Here is a 21969-nt window from a genome sequence, read left to right on the forward strand (position 1 = left end):
TGCTACCCGAGCCGGCTTAGGGGGAGCATCCTTAACCATTAGCAGAACTTTGTCCAGCCTTTCGATAAGATCTTGGTTCATGCTCGATACATTGTGAGCAAGACATGAGCGAACGCGAGTATCTGCGCGAGCTTGCTTCGCGAATTTCTCGAGATCACGACACTTTAAGGCAATTCCGCTGAGCAGATTCTCGCATGGCGACAGCAAATCGATCGCCTCGCGAAGTCTAGGCAGTATTGTTGCAGTACGAAGGTTCAAACTATATAGCACGACCGCAGTTTGCACGACGTCCGTAATAGTTATGGCAGCAATAGCAGAAATTGACGTCGGGGTTTGCATACTAGTCGCCATATACAGCGCGTTGAAGAAGAGTCCACAGTGAAAATGACGGCTTCTGGAGTTATGCCTTCCATCTGCAGTGTACAAGCGCAACATAGTATTCTCCAAGCGCACCCTTATCAACGGTAAGTTAAAAATGACTGGAACCTGATATCGAGAACCTTGTTTGGCGCGAAACAAAACTGGATACAAGAACATCGTGATCTGGACAGATGCAAAATTCATAAACCGTAGCAGCTGATCATGATGCTGCAATATCTGTCGAAGAACGCGCACCCTACTACGATGCGAAACGAGACAATTTGTATCATTGAACTCACTGGGGCAATCACCACCATGTAGAATGGAAGAGGGGACGTTAGGAGAGATGTTAGGCCCATGGAGCAGCCCTGATATCAATTGAAGCGCAAACCAGCATTAAAATCTGGCGAAACGGTGAAATTATGGCGTCATCGACGAAGTACAACCAGGGATCGACTTGCCCGTGTTTCAGAGATCCTCTATATATGTCATGTTAAAACTATAGAGTCCTGGATTTTCTGTAGGCTGAGTCTAATTGAAGCGTTGTCTGGTGGCCGTCCTGGGCTAGTACTGCGCATCCAACGCTGTCTGAGGGAATCTTGGATTCATTCAGGGACCGACTTACTGCGAACGTCACTACATTGATATGCTTGCTCGTATCCAGAACCCATAGTTCTTGTGCCACCCCTATGTTGGGTCATCGTTTCTTGAGCAACTTCGAGGACTATCGTCGGCATCAAACGTTGTAGGCACACAACAACCAGCCGGAATAGTAAAGTGTTGCCCGTGTACGCTTCCAGCGCAAGTGCCCGGTGAACCGAGTGTTCCCGCCGAAGTAGCTAATCTGAAGGCGCTTCCAGCCATGAAAAAGGTAAGTGTCAATGAAGCAAGCAAGGAAGTCATGGTGAAGCAACGCTGGCCAAAGGAAGATGGCCAAGAATATTGCAGTCCAACTAACAAACTATTCGTAGCCTGTGTCAGAGCGCAATTCAACTGGCGTCGAAGCGTGGCCATGAGGCATTCCCGACTGGTGAGAACTGGTCTTCATATCGAGTGAGGCGATGACAGCAGGTTTGTCCAGATAGATTTTGAGTTTTTTTTGGGTCCTCAAGAAGTAGCAAAGCGGCGTATCCGACAAATGCTTGAGCAGATATCCATTTCCACGTGGGTTAGTTGCGAAGCGGGCGGGCAACAAAATGCACGAGCTGTCTCTGTGAACATCTCGGTCCATTTCACCATTAGGCACTAAGCATGCGGTGCTGTTACCGAGGCAGGTGCATCGCTCGCGGGAAAAGTATCCAGCCTGCAACTACGGGTGTAGCTACCGACGCGTCGGATTTGCCAGCCGTCAAAACGAAGTCAAAATCTACTTTGCACAGTCACCGGCGATTTGCAGCATAATGGACACTTTTTGCTGCGTGGTGATTGGCCTCCATGCATTCCTATCTTAGTACTCTGTTCTCCACCTGATCGGTCGTCAAGATCAAAACTATTGATCTAACTTATGATTGCTCCCTATTCCATTCGTGTAGGATTACACAGGTAGCCATCTCTCGTTTCAGTGCTCCACGCTCGACGACTGCAACTGTCATTATCCATTCCACCGCCTCAACAACAACTCCCCTCAAAGCAACGCCAATCCTCGTCTAACTACCAGGACAAAAGGATGAAGAAGGAGGTCGACTCGACCTCGTTGGCTGCGAACCGCACCATGGTGGCGCACATGCGCACGCTGCTCTGGAAGAACTACACTCTCAAGCGCCGACACGTCCGCGCCACCGTGTTCGAAATCGCACTGCCATGTCTGTTCGTGCTTCTGCTGGGGGCGCTCAAGCACCTCGTGGACGACGTGGACGTGCCTGCCGGCTGGAGTGACAGCACGGACGGAACTTCCGACAACCTGTTCGACCCCACTGGGTTTTCGCTATCCGCCATCCCCTCGGAGCTCCCCAAGTGGACGCAATACGAGACCTCCGTGACGGGTCTGCTCTGGTACATGGCTCGCCAGTCCGTGACGGACGGCGTGCGGCTCCACGAACTGTCCACCAGCGACTACACGGCCTGCACCGTGGGCGTTGCAATGCAGGGATACGTCGACACCAATTCGTCCTCGGCATCCAGTGTCCCATCGGAGTGTGACGGTCGTGTGGTGCCCTACAAAATTGCAGTCGTCCCTGACAACGCGTTCACGCGCGAGTATTTCATGCAGACGATGGAGATCTGGTACCCTCGCGTGGGCCTGGTGAACGGCTCCACGCCACTGCAGATCGCGAGTCTCCGCGAAAGTGTGGCCTTCTTCGACACGGAAGACGCACTGCAAGAGTACGTGAAGGGCAAGAGTTACGGCTCCAGTCTCGAGAACCCGCACATCTACGGAGGCATCGTGTTCGACAGGTATCCGGACGGCAGCGACATCGGGTCGTTCTCGTCGATCGAGTACACGCTGCGTCTGAACTCGACGGAGACTGACAATGGGGCGCTTGGACTCATTCCTCCGACGAACGGTAACGCTGCAGCACTTTACCCATCGCAGAAGTCGATCAAGACGGACTACTACACTCGCTACACGCTCACGGGCTTCATGACGCTGCAGACGCTCGTCACTCGCTTCGTGACGTGCATGCCGGAATGGGACGCGACCTCGCAGACTACTTCGGGTCAGTGTCAACGAGCTCAAGCCACCGCAACCGCATCGGACCAGCTGGACGAGCGCCTACTGAAGTCGTTGGAGTCTGATGCCATGCTGAAATCTGCTCTGAGCGAGTACGGCACGGCGTCTGGAGCGTCCAACGCCTCACTTTCAGATATTTTGTCGCTGCTATCAACGTCCACGAAGGAGGCGCTGCTGACGCCGTTGCGCCAGGCTCCCCAGCCGTACCTCGGGGCCTCCGTTTCCCCCTTCCCGATTGAAGCGTACACAAATTCACCGTTCTTCGACGACATCTCGAGCGTGTTTGCCATCATCTTCATCCTCGCGTACTTGTACATGACGTCGAGGATCCTGGTGGTCTTCATTCAGGAGAAGGAGCTCCGTCTCCGCGAGTACATGAAGATTTTGGGGGTCAAGGAGCGCGTGATCATCGCCACTTGGTACATCACGTACACGATCATCATCTTCGCCAGCGCCGTGCTGCAAGCCCTCGCGGGTCTCGTCGGGCTCTTCGCCAACAGTTCGGTGATCGTGATCTTCCTCTTCTTTTTCCTGTTCGGACTCAGCGTGCTCTGCTTCGGATTCTTCATCAGTACTCTCTTCAGCAATGCTCGCACAGGCTCGTTCGTGGGCATGATCCTGTTCTTCCTCATGTACTTCGTCGCGCAAGCATTCACAGATAATTCTCCGGAGCAGGACATCTCCAACGCGTGCATCTTGCCGCCGGTTGCGCTTTCGTTCGGTCTGTCGACCATTTCGGACTTTGAATCGTCGGGCATCGGCGCGAACTTCGGCAATCTGGACACACTCAACGTGAACTTTCGCCTCAGCACGGCGCTGAAGATGTTCCTAGTCGACTGCGTGTTGTACACCCTGTTGGGGCTGTACTTCGAGCGGGTGATCCCGAAGCAGTACGGCACGTCGCTCAAGTGGTATTTCCCGTTCTCTCCGTCATATTGGCGCGGTCGCAAGAAATCTTCGCTTTCAAATGGCACTGAGACCCCGACGGACTCGTTGCTCGACAACGTCGTGTTGGATGTGAACCCGAACATTGAGCGGGTCAGCGCTGAGCTTCGTGAGCAAGAACGACGAGGCGAGGTGTTGTCTGTTCAGCGGTTGGGGAAGGTTTTCGAGGTTCCTGGCGGCAAAAAGGTGGCTGTCAAGGGGTTAGACTTGGTCATGTACAAGGATCAGATCACGTGTTTGCTCGGCCACAACGGTGCTGGAAAGTCGACGCTGATTTCGATGCTCACTGGTATGACGGCGCCATCGAGCGGCGACGCGAAGTACCGCGGACTTTCACTGAACCAAGACATGGAGGAAATCCGGGAATCACTGGGCATTTGCTTCCAGCATGACGTACTTTTCGAGGACTTGACCGTCGAAGAGCACCTGGTGGTGTTTGGACGAGTAAAAGGATACCGGAACGACGAGCTGCAGGGGCTGGTAGACTCGCAGATCCGACAGGTGGGTCTTACTGAGAAGCGCCATGTCCTATCGAAAGAGTTATCCGGTGGCATGAAGCGAAAGCTTTCGGTGGCTATTTCACTCCTAGGCGATAGTTCCTTGGTGTTTCTGGACGAGCCGACTTCGGGCATGGATCCCTACAGCCGCCGTAGCACGTGGGAGATTCTGCTCAACAACCGCAGCGACCGCGTTATGGTTCTGACGACTCATTTCATGGATGAAGCCGATATCCTAGGAGACCGCATCGCTATCATGGCAGAAGGCGAGTTGCGTTGCTGCGGGTCGTCACTGTTCCTCAAGAACCGATACGGAGCAGGCTACAATCTCACCCTCGTCAAAGACGACGCCAAGTGCGATGACAATGTCATCACCACACTCATCAAGTCGTACGTCCCGTCCGCTGAGATATTGAGCAACGTCGGCAGCGAAATTGCGTTCCAGCTTCCTCAGAAGAGCTCGCCCATGTTTTCAGCCATGTTCACCGAGATGGACAACAATCTCGCCAAGCTTGGTTTGCTTTCGTACGGGATTTCGGCCACGACGCTGGAGGAGGTGTTCATCAAAGTGGCGGAGGCTGACGATGAGAACCATCAACACACCTTGGGTCAACGCGTCCGCCCGGGGGATAACGAAGCTGCTTCGGGAGTGGTGTTGCAGACATCCGGACTGTTCTTCTCACACTTGCGTGCGCTGCTTCTCAAGAGGTTCCATCACGCCAAGCGCGAGAAGAAGATGATCATCTATACGACGTTCTATCCGATATTGTTGCTTCTGGCGGGGCTGGTGATTTTGAAGAGCAGCAGCACGACGTCCGATGACCCGAACCTGGTCCTAAACACGAACGCGTACAGCTCCGACAACTCTACGCCAACTCCGTACTACTGCCAAGCTGGAGACGCGTGGTGCAGTGATGTCATGGCCTCTTACTTTTCGGAAGCAAAAGCTCAGGAACTCGCAATTGATTCTCCGGCTTATGACACAAACTCCCCGACAGTTTTCAACGTGACGTACTCCGACCCGGCGATCAACGCGACCGATGCTACTGGTTACGGGCTTCGCATGGGCCAAACACTGTACAACAGAGGCTACGGAGCCAATGACACGGAGGCGGTTGATGGTCAATACAGCGCGTATTTGGTGTACGGTGACAGCAGCGAGCAGGTTTTCAGCTACAACCTGTTCACCAACACCACAGCAACGCATTCACCCGTTATCTTTAAGGCCTTGATGGACCAGGCGATTTATCGATTCTTCGCTGCAAACTCGAGCGATTCGACGGCGTCCAGTGTTGATCTCACGGTGAACAACCACCCGCTACCGTTGACAGCAGCAGCCAAGGCGTTTTTCGGCTCCTTCTTGGCGTTCAGCGCGTGCATCTTCGTCTGCATTTCGTTCTCGTATTTCGCGCTGCCTGTGGTGGTGTACTTGGTGAGGGAGAAGGAGGCGAACCACAACTCGAAGCACCAGCAGTTGGTCTCCGGAGTCTCGCTGACAGCGTTTTGGGTCGCCAACTACCTCTGGGACCTCATGATGTACATTGTGCCCTGCGTCGCGGCCATTATTCTTATCAAAGCGTTTGACATTTCGGCCCTGACTGGCAACTCCGAGTGCTCGAGCTGCACCTCCGAGACATTTCCGGCGGTGATTGTCCTCTTCATCCTCTTCGGCTTCGCGATTTGTCCGTTCACGTACTGCCTGTCGTTCCTGTTCAAGGAGCACGCGGCGTCGCAGACTTTCACCATGAAGATCAACTTTCTCCTTGGCGTTGTGCTCATGATCGTGTCCTACATCCTGGACGTGATTAACTCAACGAAATCGGTGAACTCGGTGCTCAAATTTATCTGGAGACTATCGCCACTTTTCGATCTGGGCAATGGACTGCTCTCGCTGGTGCTGAACGAACTCGATACACTGCAGGATGGCACGACAAAGAAGAAGAGCCCGTTTAGCACGGATCTCATGGGCGCTGAGATGATCTACCTGGTGCTCGTAACATTCCTGTTCTCGGCGGTGGTGCTCGCCATCGATTACGACGTAAGAATCCCAGGACTTCGACGCAGGAACGCAAACGCCCAAAGCCATGATGATGGGAAGTTCGATGTTGATGAGGATGTTGCTAGGGAGGCTCAGCGAGTTGCCAACGGAGGAGCGAACGATGATGCAGTCAAGCTCACTGGCCTGCGTAAGGTATACCCAGGTGGCAAGATAGCGGTTCGGGATCTATCATTTGGCTTGAAGCGTGGTGAATGCTTCGGCTTCTTGGGAATTAACGGCGCCGGCAAGACAACAACGATGAAAATGCTCACGGGCGACGTCACCCCGACTAGCGGAACTGCTACACTCAATGGCTTCGACATCTTGACGCAGCAGATCGAAGTCCGCCGACAAATTGGCTACTGCCCACAGTTTGACGCGTTATTTGAGCGGATGACGGTGCGCGAGCATCTCGAGCTGTTCGCAGCAATCAAGGGCGTGTCTCGAGCCGACATGAATGCGGTCGTGACTGAGAAAATTCAGCAGTTGAACCTCGCTGACTTTGAGCACAAACTGGCGGGGAGTCTCAGTGGTGGCAATAAGCGTAAACTGTCGGTGGCTATCGCGTTAATTGGCAGTCCGCCGATCATCTTCCTCGATGAACCATCCACCGGCATGGACCCGGTGTCGCGCCGCTTTATGTGGGACGTGATCGCGGATATCTCCACCCGAGGCAAGGCGTCGACGATCGTCTTGACAACTCACAGCTTGGAAGAGTGCGAGGCACTATGCTCTCGAGTCGGTATCATGGTGGGAGGACGTCTTCGTTGCTACGGAAGCGTGCAGCACCTAAAATCTCGCTTCGGTGACGGTCTCATGTTCGACACCAAGTTCGACACTGTGAGTGCTGACGAGCTCGATAATCTGGTTGGAAAAGTCTTTGGAGGCGGCAATGTCTTCGTCACGCCGACGGATCTGGAAGATAAGTGCCGCGCATTTGGCAACGCCGAGCTGGCTACGTATGTCACTGCTTCGCATCCAACGGGTTATAGCCTTGCTGCTGCAATGGAGCGTGACGGATTTATTCGTGCAGAGGCATTCTGTGCGTGGTGCGTGGAGGAAACGCGCTTCAACGCGCTGAAAGACTACCTTCAGCAAGCGTTTGGTGCCGGCGGCGTCGTCGTGCTAGAACGGCAGAGCGAGTTTTGTCGATTTAAAGTGCGCGGTGACTCCAAAGACGTGAAGCTCTCCCGGATGTTCGCACTGGTGGAGGACATTAAATCCAAGATGCACATCCGCGAGTACAGCGTTTCGCAAACGACGCTGGAGCAGATCTTCAACTCGTTTGCAAGTCAGCAGGAGGAGGAACAGGGAGTTGCCCGAGGCGTTTTCCAGGGTGCCTAGAACTGTTTTCTTAATTTCAATCTACACAACAATATATCGCAGCTTGTTGCACAACATTTAGCTGCGTTAGTGCTGAGCAAACTTGAAAGTAAAGTCCACACCTGTAACAGCATCGACATGTTAAGAAATCTGACACAATCAAGCATACCTACAGAAGCGTACCGAAATGTACTACACGAAAGCAGAACGTCATGGTCGGCCAAAACAGGAGCTTGTCTTGGATCAGAGGCATCTGCGTCTCCAGCACGAAAGCAAGCTGACGCAGCGCTTGCGTTCCACAATTCCGCTTGATTATCGCTGTCAGGACGGCAAACGACAGAATCTGAAGTAGCCCAAAGACAAATAATGGGAAAATGGTTCCATACGCGTTTTCTTTAGTGATGCCGGCCATCTCGGAGTGGTACCGTGCGCTGGGAAGTCGAACCATGACTAAGATGTAGCAGCAATAGAGCAAGGGGATAGCGAACTCTAAGTAAGCAGCGATAATAAGGCACTCCGTTGTGAAAAGCACTTCCAGAGATTCCTGTAAAATTGATCGATGCGCTACGGACACATCGTGACCAGGTAGGCTGTCTGGCATTCGACTTTCCACCTCTTTCCCAGAGTCGGGTGTAGTAAAAACAGAAGCGGCCGGATGAATCGAACTCCTAAACCTTCGTGAGCTACAACAACGTAGCGGACAGCACTTCGGAATGCTAATTGGTTCGAGCTCTGCCGCTTGAGCCGGGATAAGATAATGGACATTAATACTCCCAGTTTTGTTTGGAATTTTGTTCAACATTTCAAGTAGACTCAAGTCTTTCTCTGAAATCGCGTGGGGGAGGCACGAACGCTTCCTAATTCCCCTCTGCGTCTGTTTTTCAAACTTATCTGGGTCTTGGCACAGCAAGCCGAGTGCAGTGAGCAAGTTGTTACCCTCTGCCTTAGCTCCAATAGTTTCACATAACCTTGGTAAAATTGTTGCAGTCCTTCGATGCAAACCGTACAGCATAACCAGCGACTGCACCTGATCGGTGACAGTAATCGCTGCAATTGTCGCTACAGAGGATGCGCTCTGCATGCACGTCGCCATGTAGATTCCATTGAAGAGATCGACCGTGAAAATGACAGCCTCCGGCATCATATCTTCTAGTTGCGCTGTGCACCGCAGCACGATATTTTTTATCCCTACTTTGATTAGCGGCAACAGCAGGATGACCAGAAGTTGATACTTTGAGCCCTCAGTCGCGCGAAATAAGGCCTCGTAGGCAGGAAATACCAAAGCCATAAAGGCCTGAGCATTTACGAAGTTCGAGTAGTGCGCTAGCTGACTGCGATGAGTTACCATGTGATGCATGACACGGCCACCTACGATAACCCGAAAAAATACGAGATGCACCACGCACATTATGGGCGCGGTGGAGACCACAAAGAATGGGATTGGAAAAATGACATTCGATGCGATGGTCACGGAGAAAGCCGTCATAACTATCGAAACACAAAATGCCAGCCCAACCTGGCGTCTGAGCGAGATTTGGACTCCGTCGATGAAGTAGGTAGCTTGGACCGTCAAGGTCCGGACTCCGGTGGCGAGCAATATCGTAGCTCGAACCCAGAACCCATAATTGACGCGCCAGCCACCTCTCGGATCTTGAAGCGGGATCAATTCCTGAATTAATACGAGCGCGACCATGGGTAACAGCGTTCCGAAGCAAATGAGAAAAATGTGCAACGGCGACGTGCTTTTAGCGTACGCTTCAAGTGTGAGCGCGCGCTGGATAGAGTACTTGCCGCCGCAATAGCTAACTTGGAGGCGTTTCCAGGCACTAAAAGCCCTCCATCCGTATCGCGCTAGCATTGATAACACGCACACAGCTATTCAGTTCGAAAATGACAATCGGACGCAACGCGGACAAAGCAGTTTTTTTTCTACCCTCGAGCTCTAAAAATGGATTGAAAGCTAAATTTGCTAAAATAGTTTACTGCGACAAGTGCAAGATTCAACATAAAACAAACGAAGTTGTCCTAATTCTTGGTCCTAAAGTTTCAGTTTAGTGACCGACAGTGACCGTAAATTACGGGCAATTTTAGGGCAAACAGGACATTTAGGACACCAGTTAGGACGTGCTATCTTCTCCTCGTTGGACTATGAGCCATGCACACAAGTTGTGTGACACAACATCAAAGCGGTGCAGTTTCACCGCTGGGAGGAAGAGTTCGAGCGCAACTACATGTACATTGGTCATCATTACCCCAAACTGGTCTGAGAGAAAGTTGAGTGAAGTCATTTACGCGAACTGGGCGCGCTGCGGCTCGGCCTGGGGCAGCGGGCGCTTGGGCATGGGCACGAGCACGCTGGTCTGCGCCTTGTACTGCTGGTAGGTCTTAAGCTTGCCCCAGCGCTCGTCCGCGGCCTCCTCGAGCAGTGGCACGCCCGAGCGGAAGATGATGAGCAGCGTCATGAAGGTGGGGCTCACGGCGGCGCCGCACTGCAACGCGAAGCTCGGGAGCGTGTGCACGGCCACGAGGAAGACGCCGAGCCACATGAGGATCTCGCCGAAGTAGTTGGGGTGGCGGCTGTAGCCCCACAGACCCGTGGTGATGAACTTGCCGTCGTTGCGCTTGTCGTGGCGGAACTTGGTCTTCTGGTAGTCGGCCGTCACCTCGATGGCGTAGCCCACGATCCACAGCGCCGTACCGATAACGTCCAGCGGTCCGATCTCCGGGTCGTCGCTGCCGTGTGTGACGCTGAGCAGCACGGCGAGCAGCGTGAAGAAGACCCAGAGGCCCTGGATGTTCCAGGCCGCCAGGTAGCACAGCGGGTTCACGATGATGTCGGTGAAGCGCTTGTCGCTGCCGCACTCGCAGATGCGCCAGTAGAGGAAGGCGCCGAGCCGCACGCACCAGAGCCACACGAAGGCCGTGAGCAGCAAGTCGCGCCACGACGCCGAGTCGCTCACGCAGTAGGCGAGCATGGAGACCGTCGCGTAGGTCGTGGAGCCTGTGAGGTCGAAGTACCGCTCGGTCTGCTTGGGGATGCCGTAGAGCGCCGAAAGCCACTGGATGCCCACGCACACGCCGGCGAAGAGCTGTAAATCCGTCACGTAGCCCACTGCCGCCACCAGCGAGAGGCATGTCAAGAGCTCCGACAAGTCCTGCGTGAAGCCCATGGTCGGAGTAGTTACTACAGTTGGATGGAGCTTGAAGGGAAGCGAATTGGGAAATGAGTTGGCGCGTGGCCCCGAGGGTCAGCGCACGTGAACATGAACACGAACTGTGGCTGGTACCTTCAATGCAGACGGGCGCAAGTCGCAGTGACCACGACACGGGACAGTCGAGCAGCTGGAATCCCACGAGGTGGTCTCGGCAGCGGAGTCGGGCAGCCCCAGACTTTATCGCGTCTTGCGGCTACGGACACGGACTATGCCGCCGCCCTGCTAGTGGAGCAGACATCTCCAATCTGTGCGTGTCCTCATACCTGTAGTTATAAGCATGCACTTGCTCGTCCAGTCATGGCCGCCAGAGTCTTCGCTGGGTATCATTCACTTACATGTAGATGTACTGTACGCGTCTGATGATCGTGCGCCTCTTCTTTTGCTGTTCACGTTCGTGATCCCATGGATTGTGTCGTCATCAGATCTGCCCGGGTCTCGGTGAGGTACACACGTACATTTGCAGGCGCTTTAATCACTGCGCAGTGGCTTCAACGTCTGGTCTCGAGCTCCCAATCCGAGATCTCAGCATCGCGCCGCTGACGCCTGTGCTGCCCCCTCTGCCTTGGAAATTTAGTGGCGAGCGCTCTGCTGCAGAGTGCAGAGTCTGCAGGCTGCTTCTGGCGGTCGGTGGCATGCCGTGATGGTTGATCGTATCGCTCCGTCGGCTCGATTTCCAACACGAAAATCTCGGCATGTTCATGAGCTAGCAGGCAGGGAAGCCGACAATTATATTTATACCTATTAATACTAACCCGTGCTAAAACACGGCCCTTAGTAGCTGCTCGCGTTGAAGTGGTCGGCTGTCATGACCTTGGCTCACGCCGAAGAGAACACGTGCTTGAAGACGCCCTCCTCCCGAAGCGAACAGCTGCACCGCCTCCTTCAGCTCAGGCGCCGCCAGCAGCGCCAGGTCCGTGTCCATCATGTACACCGACGGGTACCTCGGTCCACGTCTCATTCACGAGCACCTGAAATTATTCGTTCGACAGCGTGAGCGAGTCGCTGCTGTACGAGCCGCTATAGCTCTTCTGCTGCGCAATTCTGCGCGAACGTCCAGCCAGGGCCACCGCCTTGTACGGAGACACACCCAGGGTCTTGATGTTGTCGCGCACGGAGATCAGTGTCGCGTTATAGTACTCGCACGGGGCCAGGATCTCCGTGCCGTTCCCGTTGTTAGCGTCCGTGCGGCCGCCCACGAAGTCGATGGTCACGTTGCCGGCGTCGTTGAGGGCCACCTGGCCCACCAGCTCGATTCAGTCGGCCGTCGACAGCGTCGGGTACGACTCCTTCACGGGCTCCAGCGCGGAGATGATCTTGTCCACACCGGCGTTCACCGACCGGTTCTTCTGCTGCGAGAAGCGACGTGGCGTTGCTGGGACCTGGCAAGCATGCCCCGCCTGCTAATAGCCACACAATTCTGGCGCTACTATTACTGAGACTTGGCAAAAATACATGATTCTCTTGAATTCGTTGGCGTCTGACTTCCATTTTGTACGGAAACTTTTGCGTTTCTTGTGCGTTTGTGCGCACACGAATTCGTTTTATATGTACATAGCAAGAATTTGTGGACAGTCTTGTGATCGCACTTAATCGAGTGGTGTGCGACTTTTGGCAATTGGACACCACGCGCCAACAAATTCGTGAGAACTCTGGAGAATAACAGTGGTTGTATCGAAAAGTCGCCGAGAAAAATAAATAAATAAATAACGTGATGACAATCAATTCATACGACGATTAAATTATCGGATAGAAAAATAAAAATATATTTTCCAGTTTCCTTGACTAGCTGGATAGCATTTTACTACGGCGCTTAATGGTTGTGACCGACCTTCTGAATAGCACTCGATTGGTTCAACTTGTACTACATGTAGTTTGCGAATGTGAACTTTCTGACGAAGACCAGAAAGCTTTCCACGTCACTACGCATTTAACTCAGTCCTGTGCTTTATAGTACCATGCATTCCATGCAGATGATTGTTCCCTTCAGTGCGGTCATCCCTTGGCCGATGAGTGATACGCTTGGCAACGCCGAGTTTGCGTTTGCAGTATCTCTTCTCTCCGATGTCAGTTTTTTCGGTCACATAGAATTTGTGATCCACCTAAACCAAATGTGCAGTTGGTTCTTGGACAAGACGAAAGGAATCTGGACCCGTCAGCGTGTATCGAAGCACACTTTGCGTCAACTCTCTTCGGGGTTCAACTACAAAAGCTAGTTGGTGACCTGGTTCTTTGTCGTGGCTATGGTCCCAGTGGTTGACGTACTTGTAATCGCTACAGTGTCCACCAGTGAGGGAACTATTTTATTTATTTATCAGGCGAGGTAGGTTACTACGCCGTGCTAAGTAAAGTATTCACAACGATACTCATACATGTTGTCAGCCGGTAAAAATGATGAAAGAATCGCACGAACTCAGTTGAATCATTACGCACATGGAAGATGATATAACTCGAGTATGAAGAGTGTGTCTTCGATACCAACGGTGGTCATTGTTCATTGTTCTTGTTGATGTTATTCAATAATTTACGGTTACCGCTTGCACTGACAGCCAGTTACCGTTCTGTAGAGATAAAAAAAATAGGATCCCCCTACGTGGCTGGGAATTGCGCAGACTTGCTGAGAGGAGCTTATAACTACTGCAAACTGATAGGAATAATCGAGAGTCGCTGCTACGAAGAAAAAAAATACGATTGCGATCGTGCCTTCCACACGTATATCTGTATGCGCTCGCGATATTCTTGATAGACACGAAAACAGGATACGGATTGGAAATATCAACGCTCTATAGTACAACGAAAGCATACACACTAGCAGACTTCCAAAAGGCTGTCGCTCCAAAGCGTCAAGCCGATCTTTATTTCGACTGGACCACCGAGCAAGACTAAAGGCTTTTGGCACAGTTTTCCCTACAAACTACGATCACAACTCAGCAGGTTCGGTTGACCGTGGTGCACTATGAAGCAGGGGACCCGAAAATAATATTTATATTTATCTTGGGCTTCGAACCTGGATAAATTATGGCAAGTGTCGAGGCTGCACCAAACATTTTATGACCTGCGCGCAAGAAGGTAAATAAATAATTGAGTAATTGGTGTCAATAAGAACACAGAGCCACAGTTTTTTCGCACATTCACGTGTATTGAATGAAGAGCGAAGTTACTAGTGCATGGCCTCATCAACCGTCTTGGAGTCCCAATAGGCAGCGTTTTCTCGTAAGAAAAGAATCATCTCCAATGTGATTGGCATTAGACCATGACGTTCATGTCCGAACGTGATGCGAGCCACGCTGGTGTCACTACAAGAGGAAACATTGAAAGTGGTCTTGCAGAAGTTTGTAAAGGAACGCTGCAAGAAATAATTTAGGGTTTGATACACATAAAATTACCTGAAATAATGTGGCCCAACATAAATAACGGGCACATCTAGGTATGATTGAGAAAATAAATAACTTGCTGTTATTTATCAAAATTACTGCAGCGACAATATTTTTTTCGGGGGCCCTGCTATGAAGGCCGAGAATGACCAATGATCAAACTTCTGAAACTAGCAGTGAAATCATTCTACAGGAGATCATGGAAGCACAATTGAGTGAATGCATCTTGCTCCGTGCATGCGCCAACGCTGCGTTTTGATTCTATAAGCAATTTGCCTACTGCAGGAGATACATTCTCTGATCGTCTAATACGTGCATCACTGAGGTGGTAGGGTTTACGTTGTTGATACTTTCCCATTCGGGTGTTGTGTAGGTACTATTCAGTGTGCTGGCAGGTCTCATTTATCGCCACTTTGGAATGCGATCGTTACACGTGTAAACCGCGATCATCGTAACGATAGCAAGCACTATCAGCACTGCAAGCTGGGGGCGAGAGTTGAGAAAAACCCGCGTCAAATATTCCCAGCAAGTGCATGTAGCTGCTCTCTGTAGTAGTTGGCGTTCTCTCGGCTATTATGTCCATGTGGTCACGCTCTACACTTTATTTTCTTTTCGGTTCGCCGTCCGCCTCAGTTGCTTCAGTTGCTCCAATTGCTTCAAAATGAGCCGCTCCTTTGGCATCTCGTCGCCAACCGTTCCGCCGGTGCTCGCAGGGCACTTCAACATGAGTCACTGCAGCGGGGTTTAAGTGAACCCGGCGCGAGTGCCTGGTTTCCGGTGGGCAGCCAATCAGAGCGAGCAGCGACCCCTCGTCGAAGTTGCTGCCAAATCAGCGCATTGCTGAGACCCGCGTCAATGTTGCAAGGGACCGCAATATGATTTCAACCTCGACCGCCCTCGAAAACGGCGCAGTAGCCTGCTCTGAGCAGTGCTGCTCGTCGCCCGAGGAATTGGCTCGGGCCAGCCAACGCAGCGCTGCTCGAGGCCAGCTGCTCTCTCCAGCGCCGGCCTGTGTGCCGCACACCATCCTTGTCAAGCCATTTCGGTAGTCTGCATCGGCCTTGTCTCTGCAAATACCGGTAGCGCCGCCATACAAACCCGGAATGAACCGTCGAAACCACCGGATAGGTTTAGGCGATAACCGATATCGAACCGGTAAGTATCCGCTCCGTGACTCCGAGCGGCCACTTCCCATTCCGCAATCTGCGCCCCGAAGCTCTCAGCTCTCGACCTGCGGCTCTCGACCTGCGGCTCTCGACCTGCGGCTGGCCATGAGCGACACCCTGTACGCGAGCGTGGGGCAGGACGACCTGGAGTGCAGCGACGGCGCCGCCAGCCGCGTGTTCTCGCGCGGGCCCGAGCACGACGAGCGCCGCGCGCTGGTCAGGCGCTTCGTGTTAGGCGCGCTAGTGGCGCTGCCCTACCTGGTGCTGCTGGCGCTCTTCGCGGGCGTGGGGGCGCCCTCCTCCGCGTCCTCCCGCCCGGCCGTGGCGCTGACCGAGCTGGCCAACCAGACGCGCGTGGACCAGGTGTGCGCCGACCAGCGCCTGCAGAAGCTCGAGATGCAGCGCAACGTGTACTACGACTCGTCGCTGCTGTCGCGCCCGCAGCGCTACGCGGCGCTGCAGCAGAAGGGCGCGACGCTCTGGTTTACGGGCCTCTCGGGCAGCGGCAAGAGCACCGTGGGCCGCGCGCTCGAGCGGGAGCTGCTGCGCAGGCGCGTGCACACGTACCGCCTGGACGGCGACAACGTGCGCATCGGGCTCAACCGCGACCTGGGCTTCTCCGAGGCCGACCGCGCCGAGAGCGTGCGCCGCGTGGGCGAGATGTCCGCGCTCTTCTCCGAGGCGGGCGTCATCACGCTCGTGGCGCTCGTCTCGCCCTTCCGCGCGCGCCGCGACGAGGTGCGCGAGCTGCACCGCAAGATGAACATCCCGTTCTTCGAGGTCTTCGTGGACGTGCCCGTGTCCGTGGCCGCGGACCGCGACGTCAAGGGCCTGTACAAGCGCGCCATGAAGGGCGAGATCAAGGACTTCACGGGCATCTCGTCGCCCTACGAGGCGCCGCTGCAGCCCGAGATCCACCTCAACGCCTCCAGCCAGTCGCTCGACGACGAGGTGCGCATGATCCTGGACAAGCTCGAGGCCGAGGGCCTGCTGACTGGAGTGGAGCAGCCGCCCAGCGGTTACCCCGGCGTGGCTGTCGCGGACGGCGGCAACGCCGTCGCCACGTTCCCCTCGCTGTTCCCGGACCAGCCCAGCGCCTCGCGCCCCAGCAACTTTGACGAGCTCCCGCGCGTGCTGCTCCGCGACGAGGACGTGCACTGGCTGCAGGTGATCGGCGAGGGCTGGGCCGCGCCTCTCCGCGGCTTCATGCGCGAGGGCGTGTACCTACAGTCGCTGCACTTCAGCAGCGTGCTCTACGACTCGGACAACCTCACGGACGGCCACCTGGCGCTCCACCAGCCCACCAACTTCTCGGAATACTCGAGCGAGTTCGTGTCCAAGGGAGAGCGCGTCAACATGCCCGTCCCCATTGTCCTCCCGATCAACGACGCCGCCAAGGAGCGTATTGGCAAGTTCAAGCAGGTTGTGCTGGTGAGTCCGGCCGGCGAGGAGCTCGCGCTGCTGAACGACCCGGAGGTGTTCGCCCACCGCAAGGAGGAGCGCATCACCCGCACGTTCGGTGCCATGGACAACGGCCACCCGTACATCGCGGAGATCCTCAAGTCGGGCGAGTACCTGCTGGGTGGCGAGATCGAGCTGCTGTCTCGCGTTAAGTACAACGACGACCTTGACCAGTACCGCTTGACTCCGACGGAGCTGCGTAAGCGCTTCGACGAGATGGGCGCCGATGTGGTGCTGGCCTTCCAGACGAGAAACCCGACGCACGCTGGCCACGCGTACCTGATGAACAACGCCCGCGAGCAGCTCATTGCTCAAGGCTACAAGAACCCCGTGCTGTGGCTGTCTCCTCTCGGTGGCTGGACGAAGGAGGACGATGTCCCGCTGGACGTGCGTGTCCGTCAGCACGAAGCGATTCTGCGTGATGGCATGCTGGACAAGGAGAGTACTGTTCTCGCCATTTGGCCGTCTCCAATGATCTACGCTGGCCCTCGTGAGGTTCAGTGGCACGCGAAGAGCCGTAAGAACGCTGGTGCTAGCTTCTTCGTTGTCGGCCGTGACCCTGCTGGTATCAAGCGCTCCGATGGTGACAAGGACGACATTTACGCGGGTGACCACGGCCGCTTTGTGCTGCACATGGCTCCTGGCATGGAGGACTTCAACATCCTGTCGTTCTCCAAGGTATACTACGATGTTCAGGACCACAAGATGAAGCCCATGGACAGCAGCCGCAAGCAAGACTTCCTCTCTATTTCGGGTTCGCGCATGCGTAAGATGGCTCGTGAGGGCTTGCAGAAGTGCGAGGGCGATAAGATCCCCGCTGGCTGGGAGGACAAGCCGACGTGCGTGCCTCAGGGTTTCATGGTCAAGTCTGGCTGGGACATCATGATCGACTACTACCAGAATATCGACAGTCCGCGTTGGATCCCGTTCGCTACGCAGTTCTCGAAGCCTGTGGTGGACACTTCGCGCTCGTTCTCGTCGGAGGGCACGTTCGGCCGCACCGACTACAAGCTCCACTTCAAGAACGACAAGGGCGAGAAGATCTCGCCGTGGCACGACATCCCGCTCCACCCGGCCAATTCCAAGGATAACAGCTCGTACAACTTCATCGTCGAGATTCCCAAGGGCATCGCCCACAAGATGGAGGTGAACAAGGAGGACCGATACAACCCGATCATGCAGGACACGACACACAACGGCACGCGCGGCCGTGACTACCTGTACGGCGTGCCCTTCTTCAACTACGGCCTGTTCCCGCAGACGTGGGAGGACCCGAGTTTAAAGGACGAGAATGGCAACGGCGGTGACAACGACCCGCTGGATGTGATCGAGATCGGCACCAAGCAGCTACCCATGGGCTCTGTGAACCCCGTGAAGATCCTGGGCAGCCTGGAGCTCGTTGACCAGGGCGAGGTGGATCACAAGATCCTGGTGATTTCCCTCGCCGACGAGGATGCGGACAAGATCAGCAGCGTGAGCGACTTGCAGAGCGTGAAGCCCGGCGTCTTGGACGCTCTGGTGGACTGGCTCAAGAAGTACAAGATCCCGGAGGGCAAGTCGGAGAACGTGTTCTCGCAGGAGAAGCCGACGTCAGCCGAGGCCGCCATCCAGATCGTGGCGGAGACGCACGAGCGGTGGCAGAAGCTCAAGGCAGGAGAGATTAGCGTTAAGGATGAGTTCTGGCTCAACTAGGTCCGCCAACGGAGCGCCATGCTCCTTGTTCACGAACGTAGCTCAGCCGCATGAATGAATGAATAAATGCTCTGTTGAATAGGTTCGTGGTGGTGGTGGTCTCCGCTTCAACCAAGGTGCGCTACCCACCGACCGTCTATGACCACTCACATCGTCTCTTGTTCGATGATGGCGCAGCTGTGGAGACGCTGGCATCGACGCTGGCACGGATCCGTGCTGGCAGCGCTGCGTTCGTCGACCTGGCCCATTGAGGCGCTGGCGGACCGGAAGCAGCCCGCGCTCAGTCGCGTCTACGGCTGGATCATTGACCGCAAGCGCCGCAGAGAGTCGAGTCACGCGCAGCGCGTCGCCCCGCCGCACGTTCCCGTTTTGAGCGTGGGGAACGTCACCTTCGGAGGCACGGGGAAGACGCCGTTCGTTCAGTTCCTGGCCGACCACGTGCTGAAGAATGCGAGCGGAGACCGAGTGCCGATGTTGCTCAGTCGCGGCTACGGTGACGACGAGTGGCGGATGCTGACCAAGCGTTTCCCGGGCTGTCAATTGGCAGTGGGAAGTGATCGCGTGGCGGTGGGGGCGGCCAAAGTGAAGCAGCTCGGGGAAGACGCAGCAGCTCTAAGCTGCGTGGTGCTGGATGACGGTCTGCAGCAGTGGAGACTGGCCAAGGACCTCGAGATCGTCATGGTGGACGCTTTGCATCCGCTCGGGAACGGGTTGCTGCTGCCTTGTGGCAGTCTGCGAGAGCTGCCACGCCATGCGTTGGCTCGAGCTGATGTGGTGGTTGTGCATCACGCGGACATGTTGGAGGAAGAACAGGTGCTGGCTTTGATGACTGGTTTGCGGGCGCTGATGAATCCACGATCGATCGTTGCTACGTCTCGGATGAAGGTGGTGGGGCTAGTCCCAGCTACTCAGCTGCTGCCAAGTGAGGCGAGTGAGAACAGAAGTGGTGTTCCAGTGGATATGCCTTTAGATGGGCATGCTGTTCTTGTGGTCTGTGGCGTCGGTAACCCAGAGTCTGTCGAGCTGCTAGTACGCAAGTTGGCTCGCTGGACTCGCGTGGAGGTCAAAGCATTTCCTGACCACCACGCATTTTGCGAGGGCGACGTTGCCGATGTAGTGAAGTGGACACACGAGTTGCAGACCAGAGGAAGTGCTGTGGTAGTTGCAACTACGGAAAAAGATTTGGCTCGATCGCCAGTCGTAATGAAAAACCTGGCAGAGAAAGTGGATCTGCGGGTGCTGCAATGCGAACTAGAGCTGATGCACAATGTCGACCAGGTCAAGCATTGTATTGACATGTCCTTAGGCGTCATCGAAGAGTGATCCCAATACGTTAGAACTTCTACGAGTCCATCTTACAGGACAGGAAAATTAAATCATCCACGAATAGAGCAACACTGCATATTCGTGTAAGCTCAAGTGCTTTATCGACAATCCTCGCGCCGATGAGACCTACGATAGCCGCCTGGGGCTTGCGGCTTCTACAGATCTGGAAGCGGCTGCAAGTTAGTTATTTCGGCAGCAAATATTCCGTCGAACGTGTGCTGGCACTAGAACCCTACACGCGACGAACGTCGCTCTTGCGCGTATGTTGGTGTGCATTGCGACCCTGATACCGGTGGTGGCGCTCGTCGTAGCCCTAGAATTGGTGCCGCTTCAAGACCCCAACGACGGCTGGCGCGCGAACTATGGCTTTTGGATTCGTATCATGATGCTGATTTTCGCGACTGTCCAAGCTGCCTATTTTATTGATGGCGTGCACATCTCGACGTGCCGTCAAATTTTACTGTCATTATGTGTATCGCTTGGTGTTATCTCGTGCGCCTTACTGATAGCTGTCCGCCTCGTTTTCCCTCTCCCATTTTCCCTCGTGACAAATGACCCCAGTGCTCTACGTGGTGCTGATACTCTCTTTCCGAGTGATCGTGGGCAAACGAACCTTGAATCAAATGCTGGCGCGTCGTGACAAGCTGGCTCAGTTCGTGACCTACATCTCCGCCAAGTTTATCCCGGTGTTTCTCTATCCAGCCTATGAGTCACTCTATATCTTGCAGAGGGAACATCCTACCAGTTTCTCGTCATTCTCTACCTGCCACTGATGAAGTTGGCGCTGAAGAACATGATGCTGCGGTGCACTGCCCACATGGAAGAGATGACGCCCGAAGCAGTCATTTTCACGGTTGACTTCTTCAATGCGGTTTACATGGCGACATGCGTGCAAACGTCGTCTTCTGCTACGACAGTCACCGTTATCACAGTCACGGACTTAATCCAAACGATAACGATGGTGTATGGACTGTATCGACGTACGTCCACAATTCAGGACGAGATCGCCAAAGGTTCCAAGGGCGACGGATTGCGTGTGGCACTTTGCTCGTTATTTCGCGATCCCGAAAGGTTTGTAAGGCAAAGCAGCAAAGGAGTCCGCATACGCTCTTGATTGCCGCACGAACTTTCAGAGGTTGATAAACACCTTAAAGAATTCGACATGCAGTCATTTTGCCTCCGCACGCATGGGCCCCAAACCTAGCCCTGTGGTGCCCGTGTAGTTTTAGCAACGACACAATCTATCCTGTCTCTCCTATCGAGGTGAACATCGCGCATGCAGCTACTACAAAGGCAAGCGATCTGTTGTTATAGCCCATTTCGACCCGAACAATGTCGAGCAATTGCTCATGGATTTTGCAAGAAACCCTGAAGGCATTGTTCGCAACGGAGTGTCTAGTTATTTCGTCCTATTTGGAGAGCATAATTCCGCTACTTTACCCCTGCTACGTCCTGGCAATGGTCCACCTCCCGAAGGTTATCATTTGGAGATGGCACGTGTATCAAGTAACAACGTTGGCGCTACGGTTCTACCCGTATTCATGTTCGGCGTAGTACAAGTGTTGTCTCTTGGGGTGCTTGTAGCAGTGATCAAGCGTAACTGCGGAATGTTGGCGCTACACCAGCTTGCATTCGTCTTGGAGACTCAGATGCCGCTGTGCTTTCGCCTGATGCATTTTGGTAGGCGTTTTTTTAATTTATTCTAACTTAGTTGATCCCTGCTGCGATACTAACATGGTGTGACTGGTGCGTGCTCTTTGGCTGCAGGTGTCAACTTTACCTTTTCATTTCTGCGGCATTGAATTGGAAGCTCAAAAATCTCAACAATATTGCCCCACTAGTGGCTCATAAATTCTAACACCATTTTTAAATTCTTAGATAGTATTGAGCGTTGGACACCGCCG

At 54.2% G+C, this 21969-nt stretch overlaps 5 protein-coding genes across 6 annotated transcripts; 3 read left to right on the top strand and 2 right to left on the bottom strand.

The window, feature by feature from the left end:
* Positions 1–2026: 2026 nt before the first annotated feature.
* IUM83_02591 (ABC transporter A family member 1) lies at positions 2027–7855 on the top strand (the record flags this gene model as incomplete). Of its 2 annotated transcripts, none has more annotated exons than XM_067926521.1 (1): positions 2027–7855. In XM_067926521.1, one exon carries the CDS (start codon positions 2027–2029, stop codon positions 7853–7855), a length of 5829 nt encoding a protein of 1942 aa, XP_067796506.1. The 2 variants fall into 2 exon arrangements, with proteins under 2 accessions (XP_067796506.1, XP_067796507.1); XM_067926522.1 differs by having other exon boundaries at positions 5210–7855.
* A 66-nt stretch (positions 7856–7921) lies between these two features.
* Positions 7922–8282, bottom strand: IUM83_02592 (uncharacterized protein; the record flags this gene model as incomplete). Its single annotated transcript, XM_067926523.1, has 2 exons — positions 7922–7956; positions 8018–8282. The coding sequence occupies 2 exons, from the start codon at positions 8280–8282 to the stop codon at positions 7922–7924; spliced, it is 300 nt and encodes a 99-aa protein (XP_067796504.1).
* Positions 8283–10122: 1840 nt separating this feature from the next.
* IUM83_02593 (putative 5 alpha steroid reductase) lies at positions 10123–11004 on the bottom strand (the record flags this gene model as incomplete). Its single annotated transcript, XM_067926524.1, has 1 exon — positions 10123–11004. One exon carries the CDS (start codon positions 11002–11004, stop codon positions 10123–10125), a length of 882 nt encoding a protein of 293 aa, XP_067796633.1.
* A 4687-nt stretch (positions 11005–15691) lies between these two features.
* On the top strand, positions 15692–18739 carry IUM83_02594 (sulfate adenylyltransferase; the record flags this gene model as incomplete). Its single annotated transcript, XM_067926525.1, has 1 exon — positions 15692–18739. The coding sequence occupies one exon, from the start codon at positions 15692–15694 to the stop codon at positions 18737–18739; it is 3048 nt and encodes a 1015-aa protein (XP_067796634.1).
* Positions 18740–18877: 138 nt separating this feature from the next.
* On the top strand, positions 18878–21923 carry IUM83_02595 (tetraacyldisaccharide 4'-kinase; the record flags this gene model as incomplete). Its single annotated transcript, XM_067926526.1, has 3 exons — positions 18878–19661; positions 21691–21745; positions 21833–21923. The coding sequence occupies 3 exons, from the start codon at positions 18878–18880 to the stop codon at positions 21921–21923; spliced, it is 930 nt and encodes a 309-aa protein (XP_067796635.1).
* Positions 21924–21969: the final 46 nt, after the last annotated feature.

The sequence above is a fragment of the Phytophthora cinnamomi genome (genome assembly GCF_018691715.1).
Source record: "Phytophthora cinnamomi strain GKB4 chromosome Unknown Contig16, whole genome shotgun sequence".
Classification (NCBI taxonomy): Eukaryota; Oomycota; class Peronosporomycetes; order Peronosporales; family Peronosporaceae; genus Phytophthora; species Phytophthora cinnamomi.